This window comes from Dendroctonus ponderosae, unplaced genomic scaffold, assembly GCF_020466585.1.
Source record: "Dendroctonus ponderosae isolate FM_Combo_2020 unplaced genomic scaffold, Dpon_F_20191213v2 Dpon_F_20191213_1, whole genome shotgun sequence".
Taxonomy (NCBI): Eukaryota; Metazoa; Arthropoda; class Insecta; order Coleoptera; family Curculionidae; genus Dendroctonus; species Dendroctonus ponderosae.
Window position 1 is genome coordinate 1,724,198 of NW_026017110.1, and position 9,350 is coordinate 1,733,547.

General features: G+C 36.1%; 1 protein-coding gene and 1 long non-coding RNA gene across 2 annotated transcripts in view; one reads left to right on the top strand and one right to left on the bottom strand.

Annotated features, from left to right (window-relative positions):
• LOC109543735 (rho GTPase-activating protein 26) overlaps window positions 1-9,350 on the bottom strand; it is a gene marked incomplete at its 3' end in the record, with an annotated part of 44,470 nt that overhangs the window by 2,769 nt on the left and 32,351 nt on the right. Inside the window, 2 exon segments of the mRNA XM_048660879.1 lie at window positions 64-253; window positions 647-799. Coding sequence (XP_048516836.1) covers window positions 64-253; window positions 647-799 — 343 coding nt within the window.
• On the top strand, window positions 4,551-5,682 carry LOC125502518. Its single transcript, XR_007280280.1, has 2 exons — window positions 4,551-4,752; window positions 5,072-5,682. It is a non-coding gene; the product is annotated as an uncharacterized LOC125502518 (long non-coding RNA).

A 9,350-nucleotide genomic window follows, 5' to 3' on the forward strand; every position in this document is an offset into this window, starting at 1 on the left:
AAAAAAATAAGAAAACACTATAAAAGTATATGTTCTATTAGCAAATCGCTTGCTGGCACTTACTTTTCTCGAGCAAAAACAAGTAACCTTCTTTACATCCTTTAGAAATGCTCGGTGGGACCTCTTGCTTTTGTACCTCAGACATTCGCTTTTTGAGTTTTTCACTGAAGTCGTCAAAATTCGTTCGAGTTTTCTGGATTTTCGATTGCAAGTCTTTCATAAAAGGGTCAAAATCCTTTTTGATTTCGTGCCCCTGAAAAACAACCAGAAAAAGAATTAGAATTAAATAAATGCACTAATCCCCAGTTAACATGTTAACAAAAAAAATTGCGAAAAGGAGAAAATATCTACTTCGCATACTGGTCAACATGCAAGATTTAAACAAAAATCTTGTTAACTAGACAAAAACCACCCATTCGCAATGCACTTTTCGCGAAAATGGTAATACATTGTCTAAAAGTCAGAACATCGATGGTTAACAACAGCGCCTGACAATGCATCACATGCGTTTTCCATTAGCAAAGCACCATCGACGTTCTGACTTTTAGATAATTTTTCGTGAATTTGCAAGAATTGATCGGCTGCTTCAATGCGATTAAATAAAGTAGATTTTTGAACCGTTAATCAAGACAAAGAATTCTCTTACCTGATGATAAAACGTGAAATAAGCATAGACAAAGGTCAGGAGAGTCTCAACAAATTCAAACTTCTTCCTTTCATGAACCTCCTGAATTAAATAGACATAGTCCATGCTGGCCGCATAGAAGTGTCTTTCGGCCATGTCCACCGAAGCATCCGCCTGCAATAAAAAGACACTTTTACGGGTTTATTTACGAAGAGGAAAACACGATTTCGAGCGCTATGAGCCAAAATAAATGTGTTCCTAAACCATATGACTGTTCCAATAATAACAATATCGGCATTAACTTAACCAATTAATGGAAATTGCTGCAAAAAGTTTTGCTGATTGATTCATCTAAACGGCAGCCTGTCGATTTATTTCTGGATATTGGCCGTTTTTTCGCAAACTCCCACGCAATTGATGTCAAGAGGTTTGTTTGCGGAGTATGTACAGGCACTTAAAAAAAATGTATTTACTGCCAATGGCTCAATTTGCCTCAACGTAACATTGCCGATTTTTTTTCTGGATATCATGACGCACTTTTAGCCGTAAATTATTATATAAAGATAACATTTTTAGGCGATTATCGTATCTGATCGGTTTTATCACATTTCAATGTAGCAATGACGCCATTGGCTTGATCTTAGTTGGAAAGGTTTATTTGGGTTTTCTGAAAATCCCTTGGCCAATCACTGTTTCGATCCAACTGAGTCTAACAGCAAAAAGAAGGACTTACATCGTGCGAAACCAGTATGAGCGCTTGAATGTCGTTGCAAACTAGTGAATGCTCGTGAAAAAATCACCCTCAAGATCATTAACGTTGTCATGACACAGATTGGCAACCACAACAAAAACTCACCCCGTTATTCTAGGGCGCCAAACCATATCGATGGAATCCAGCGAAGAGAAGCCCTAAATTCCACTGTTAACTTGCATACGGCTTCAATAACCAGATGACATCAAGTTGGAAGGTCACATTTATGAATGGCTCAATGTGGATTTTTTAGAATGATAAAAGGGCATTCTTAATAATCGTGCGTAGGACGTATACAATGAAGGGTTTCCCTTATTGCGCAATCTACTTTCGGGATAGGTGCAGGGTTGCCGCCTCCAGTTAAATTCGGTTTTTTTCCCCAATAGTGCAAAAGTGAGGATTTTTTCGAGCAAAAGTATGTGTGGAAATTGCGCCTGTCGGCAAATGAGACAAAAGTTATTCTGAGAAATTTCCAATATCTTCGAATTGTTAAGAAGCGGGAGTTCAGCAGCCGATAAACGAAAAAGTTGATACAAAGACATTTTACGAAATTATAGTAAGTATTTTCTAATTTGAAGCTGGTGGGCTTCTAGGCCGTCGTGGAAAAGAACTTCTTCCTGACGTTTCACAAGCAAGAGTCGCTTGCATCAGTTGTGTCAGTTCGTTCAAAAAGAACCTGCAACCTTAGACAAGGAAAGAGAGACTCGTTTGTATGAGCAAAAGAGCGACCATATAGTCGCTCATAAAGAGAGTGACACTGAGGGTTAAATCTGGTCGGCGCATATCATAAGGACCGTTTGACAGCCAACGTCAGATAGTTCCAGTTAGAAAATCGGGTGTTTCTTTGCCAAAACGGCATTTCCGACCGGGAAAATACAACAAAACTGGGGAAAAGTATTTGAATTTTCAAAAAATTAACAATCTAGCGCAGAAAAATAGCAACCTTAAGAACAATTTTAACTGTAAGTCAATTTTAAGCTGCATGTTGCTGCTGTGTTGTTTTAAGCTGAAAATCGCAACTTGGAAGTGGAAATGTTGACCTTCGCATTTTCACTTTCCCCCTTAATCTTTAACTCAAAGTTTTGCCTTCAAAGCGAAATTTGCATTTTTCTTTAATCATTGCAACTTTAAGTGCAAAATGTCGGCTTTAGACTAAAAAAAAAACGAATTTCAACTGGGAATTTGGATCATCGCAAATCTAAATTACATTTTCACTCTCGCACAAGAATTTTAACTTTGAATGCTGATTTAATTTTCATCTTTATAAGTAGAAAGATCGTTACTTTCTACTTCATAAGTCGACTTTAAACTCGAAGTTTCATTTTCAAACTAAAAACTTCGGAAAAATATTGCAACTTTATACGGAAAAAGCGTGAGCTTTAAACCGAAAATCGCTACTTTAGGTTACTGACATGAAAATGATATAAAATTTACGAAATTTTCGGACAATTTTCATTTTTCAAAAAATCGACTCCCACCCTTGGAAAAATTTCGATCAAAAATCAAAATTTCACATGCGTGTTTTTTGAGCTTAATCGATTCCCTTCGACGTAAGAAGGTCACAAATATGCATTTATAAAGTGTTGGGGTCAAGAATAAGGAAGAAATCGTCGGCTAAAGATCGTGATCTCTCAAAAAACGCTTAAAATGTGCTGAAAATGTCTGTTATTTCGGATCTGAAACTTCTATCATGTTTTTCAATAAGTTCGATGCATTCATTGCGTCCGTGAGCTGAAAATTATGTGAAATTTAAGACATTTTAATTTTTAAAAAAAATCGACCTTTACCTTTGTAAAAATTTCGATCAAAAATAAATATTTTACATGAGTGTTTTTCGAGCTCAATCGATTCCTTTCAACGTAAGAAGGTTACAAATATGCATTTATAAAGTGCCGCAAATCGTCCGCTAAAGATCGTGAACGCTCAAAAAAAACCGAAATACCGAAAATGCCTATTAATTCGGATGTGAAACTTCTAGCAAGTCTTTTCATGAGTTTGACGCATTCCTCACGTCCGTGAAATTTAAAATATGTAAAATTTAAAACATTTTGATAAAATTTTAATCTTTTCATAAAATCGACCCCACCCTAAGGAAAATTTCGGCCAAAAATTAAAATTTTACATGCGTGGTTTTTGAGCTCAATTGATTCCTTTCGACGTACGAAGGTCACAAATATGCATTTTTTAATAATAAGGAAGAAATCGTCGGCTAAAGATCGCGAAAGCTCAAAATGTGCCGAAAAGTCTATTAATTCGGATCTTAAACTTCTAGCAAGTCTTTCAATGAGTTTGACGCATTGCTCGCGTCCGTAAGATGAAAATGATGTAAAATTCAAGACATTTTGAGGAAATTTTAATTTTTTTTAAAAATCGACGCCCACCATTAGAAAATTTTCGACCAAAAATTAAAATTTTACATGCGTGATTTTTGAGCTCAATCGATTCCTTTCGACGTAAGAAGGTCACAAATATGCATTTATAAAGTATTCGAGTCAATAATAAGAAATAAATCGTCGGCTAAAAATAAATAACAAAACTTCGGATTTTTGGGTCGACGTTGGGGCGGCAGCCACCTCTGACGATGCAATCCATGCTCATGAAACTCACCAGTTTCATGCAATTACCGATCAAAATTCCCTGAGTTTCTAAGATTTGCTGTCACGAACGAAATCGCCCCAATTTCCAACAGAACCAACCAAAATAATCTTCAACTCAAAGATTCCAAGCGATTAGACAACGACGCCTTGGCTACACGTCCAACGGTGACGTCACTGATCGATTCGCACATTGAGCAACCGGTGACGTCACTGTGAAAAGCCGCAGCTAACCAATCGGCGTCGAGGGATTGAGCGGGTTGGCAGTAATGAGCGCTCTAATCCCGTCCGACAGATCCAACCACGTGCAGAGTAATTAAAAAGATCGCCAGATGATCCAGTCAATCAGGGTCTGATTATGGTGGGAAGGCGTCTGGATTTTGCACGGCTGTTTGCCCCCGGGGGAAATTTAGAGGCGTTCGGATGTATTTCAGCGCTATTTATAACCTGGAAATACTGAAAAAATATGGGATTTTTTTAATTAATACATAAATACAATGACATTTTTGGACTTGGGCAAGATTGATTGTTGATTGGCCAGGATTTACTCACTTACTTCAGACAACTGTGATTGGTTAGAGCTTGTCAAATGTCAAAAAGTCTTACTAATGATCCTATTCGTGAGTTCAACCCACGCCCACTGGCGGCTAAATTATAACTACACTTTGACTTTGACTAGTAAGTTGACACATGCTTTGATTAGATGTCATTGTGACTTATTTTGTTCAGTTCTACTCAGCTTTTGCAAGCCTTTAAGCAAATAGGAACAAATTGAAACGTGTGTAAGTATTGTTTTATGTTATAGATTAAAAAACAAAAATTAACCTATGGAATGACAGGACGGCAGCGCCCCCATCGGTAGTTTGGTCACTTGTTTTTTTTTAGCGCCAACCAAACGTTCCCCTTTGATAATTCGGTAACTTTAAGCGCTTGTTATCTAAAACGAATCAATAGTATTTGCTAAATGAAATGCGAACATAAAAAGCATAGGAAAGTAAAAGTTGTCTTGCTCGGTGCAGCCGATTGGTTATTCTTTGCCAATTAACCTGCCGATGGACGATGTCCGGTAAAGACAACAACCCATGAAATATGTGGTTTCAGGGCAGCTTGTAATATTACGTACGTACAGTAATCACTTTCTCCGTTTTTTACGGCCGATTAAAGAGAAATGCCAAAGACCGGTTAGGAATTAGATGTGGTGGAATATTGGACAGCTTCAAGTAAATCTAATGGTTTTTTCCGCAACTTTCATCAAATTACACCAACACCTCTTTTTCGACTGAAAATGTGCCATGAAGAAAAGTTTGACTCCAGTGGTGGAGCAGCGCAAACGTTCTCAGACTGCCAGAAACATCTGTATGAAAATCAAGTCGTACTTTGGTGAAGCCAGTTTTCCATCCATTCTGGTCAGTAAGAAGCGACGCGTAAAGTAGACGGACTTGGAAAATGCAATAAAAGTTCGAAAGATAATGAAAATGTTGAAGACAATCGCAAAAAATCAATGAAGATAAACTGATAAGCAATAGATAAGTTAAGGTACATATACCAGAACCCAAAAGATCAGACTGCAAAGCGCGAGAGGAAAAAATCAAAAGTGAAGGAAAAACACGACAGTCATGCTTGAACAACAGACACAAAGCATCTAATTAATAAAGTGTAATTATTAAGAGCCGCTATTGTTGTGCAAGCACATAGAAACAAGATTTGCCACTTTCAGGGATTTTCTTGCGGCCTTCGCGCCTTTACTATTTTGACCGATTAAAAAACCTGCAGAAATCAGCCAGCATCCGTACACATGGTAAATGTCAAAACGCCTGCACATTCAATTCCATTAAAAATGAACGGAATCAACCTTCATCATAGCCTGAAAAAGCCGCGAAAAAAAAACGACGTAGGAATTAATAACATCGAGCTTTGCACCGAAAAGCGTTTTAATTAAAGACAAACGGAACAATGTGTGTATCGCCCTGTACAAAGCAAAACAAGTCGTTTCAATCAGTAGATTTTAAACGAAATTGATTGGCTTCAATCTTCAATGTGAAATATGAACCTTCCAAATTGATTCATTCGCCTACCATTTGAACAGTGGTTAATGTTGGTTAACAGTTAATAATAAAATGTGACGTCGGAGGTGGAACTCAGGGTTAATTAAAGATTCGAGTCCATTCATTTATGATTTATACTGGGTGTTTCGCGATTTGATGGCCACAGCTTAACAGCGCATTCCATGGTCAATTTTAAACCCGAAATGCTCTAAAAACTTCGCTATCCACGTGAGGTGATGAATGGGAAAAATCGTTTATTTAGCTAGAATTTAGAGTGTGCAATAAGGATTATTTCAGGTTTATCTGGTAACCCTATAGTTTTGATAGATTTCATAGAGCAAGTTGAACTTTTTGAGTAAAATCGGAGAATAGATCAACACTCCTGACTAATTATAGGAACATTCCGGATAAGAAATCCATTCCCCAGATAAACATTTCAAATTATTCCATCCTCCTACTGTCTATACCTATTGTATGTCAGTTAATGGCCAACAATAACTCAATACGACGTATGCACATATCCAGTCTATGTTGCTTAATTAAGACAGAATGGGCTTTTAACTGGATTATTTGTCAGTTGAATGCAGTCAGTGAGCTTTCCCAGTAGTCAAGCAATCTACATGCTCCTATTTGAAATAGGGATGGAACATATACTAATATTTGAAATAGGGATAAAAATCGATGTTCTGATAGTTTGCTGTTGCATACAAATTTGAAATTGATTAACTTAAACTGAAATTATTTTATTTTACTACTACTATGACATTAAATAATCGACTAAATTTATTCAACTTATAGTTGCTACATTTTTCGGTCAACTGACTGCAAAAAGAAGCTTTTTTCGGGTGTAGCTGGAAATGGGCCGCTATGTTGCGATCGTTTGTATCGCAAAGAGTTTGCAGAAAATGTTTCTATCTAGTATCAACATCAAATCTCCGAAGTTTTCATTTTAGGATATAACATCGATGTTTTATCGATGTTCCGAATTTGCAACATCGATGGTAAAAATATCGACCTTGAACGAATTACATCGATGTTTTGCTCCCATTCCTCATTTGAAGCAAAATCATTTAATTCCAAACTGGAAAAGGAATAAAAATTCATTTTCCCCACCACACCGACATGAATGGAATATGAGCATTTTGCAAGCGACACATGACTCCAATTATTGATTGCAAAATGCTTATGTCTTATCGATTCAAGATAACAACCGAAATGATCGTATATGCGATTAAGCAGTTGTTTAAATACGAAAGCCGACAAAGTGTGTCATTTATTATTTATTCCCGATAAACGAACTCCACTCCTGGGCCATTATCTCTGCACAAGCACACCAAAGTAAAGATGGGCTTTTGTTATTTCTCAGTAATTTTTCAGCTCCAGGAAGGGCTTGAAAGGATTATTTATAATGGCATTGTTCTTCGTCTGGTTAAATAATTAACCACCTCGCCTTCTTCGGATGCGCTTCTTCTTTCGTCACCATTATTCACTTTCTCGGGTTAGTGAAAATGTCAGGGCTTATTTCGTACAGATTGCATGCGATGACTTTCGGAATAACTATATTTTGCTCCTTATCTTATTGTCTATGTAAGTTTGATTTTTCCCACTATACGTCCGATATAAATTTACGAAAGTTCAACTTTAATTATTTATTTAAAATAGGACGAAGCAGAATTTTTCACAAAACAAAAACAAGTCACGGGAAATCAAGCTTCTAGCGCAGAACCCTGTAGAACTTAAAAAAATATGCTTTCTAGTACGATAGAAAGGTACACAAAATTACGAAAAAATAACTTCCGCCATTGATTTAAAATACTTCTGCAAAAAAGTCGTAGCTCAATTTTTTAGAGAACTTACATAAAACATCCATTTCATAGAAAATCAAACGTCTAACGCAAAACCTTGTAGAACATAAAAAAATATTTTTTCCCAGTTTTTGATGCGACAGAAAATTACTTAAATTTACGAAAAATCAATTTTCCGCCATTGATTTAAAATACTTTGGCATGAAATCCGCAACTGAAATTTTCACAAAACATACATAGATGTATTCTGCTTCATAGAAAACCAAACGTCTAGAGAAAAACCTTGTAGAACGTGTAAACTGAATTTTTCCAGTTTGATGAGATAGAAAATTATATAAATTTACGAAAAGTCAAATTCCGTCATTGATTTTAAATACTTCTGCATGAAAGCCAAAGCTGATTTTTTCACAGAACATACAGAAAATTATTCTGCTTCATAGGAAATATAACGTCTAACGCAAAACCTTGAACAACATAAAAAAATATTTTTTCCCAATTTGATGCGACGGAAAATTACTTAAATTTACGAAAAACCAATTTTCTGCCATTGATTTAAAATACTTCGGCATGAAATCCGAAGCTGAAATTTTCACAAAACATGCATAGATGTATTCTGCTTCATAGAAAACCAAACGTCTAGAGAAAAACCTTATGGGACGTGAAAATTGACTTTTTCCAGTTTGGTGAGAAAGAAAATTATATAAATTTACGAAAAGTCAAATTCCGTCATTGATTTTAAATTCTTGTGCATGAAAGCCAAACCTGAATTTTTTACAGAACATACATAAAGGTATTCTGGTTGACATGAACTCAAACGTCTAGTGCAAAACCTTGTAGAAAGTAAAAACCTTAACTTTTTCCGGTTTGATGCGATATAAAATTACCGCACAAAGAAACACTTCTGTTCACTTTGGTCTGATAGGGCAATAGAAATTAGCAAAAAATCAACTTCAATAAAAAAATTTAAATACTTCAGTTCAAGAGTCAAAGCTGAAATTTTCACAGGGAATTGATAGCAGTATTTTGCTTCAGATTAAAACCAATTTCTTCAGCTTGGAAAAAACTGCAGAAAGAGCAACACAGTAATAATGACTGTTGTTGCGGTTTAGGAAAATCCCCTGAAAAGAATGCAACAAACTTAAATGTTCTTATCAGTACTACCAAGTCAATAAATAGCAATCAGTTGAAGAATGTGTGACTTTTAACCTCTGCATTCACTTGGACTATTGAAGAGAACAAATGGCAATGACATTCATCTTGATCCAAGCCAGCCTGAAAATCGATAGATAGTATAGTGAATAGTTGCGTTCTACCGCAAATCAGCATCAATCTACGCAGAAAACAACATGATTTTCCACTTTGACAAAAACAGCACATCGAGTTGCATTCATTGCACAAGGTTAGCGGTGAAAACCTCAGATTGCGCCTTATATTGAATATTAGATATCAGTTGATTGTGCAATGTGTAGAACGTCAATCGAATTCATGGCTAAAATTATTATTATTAATAACAAATCAAGCGCGTCAAAT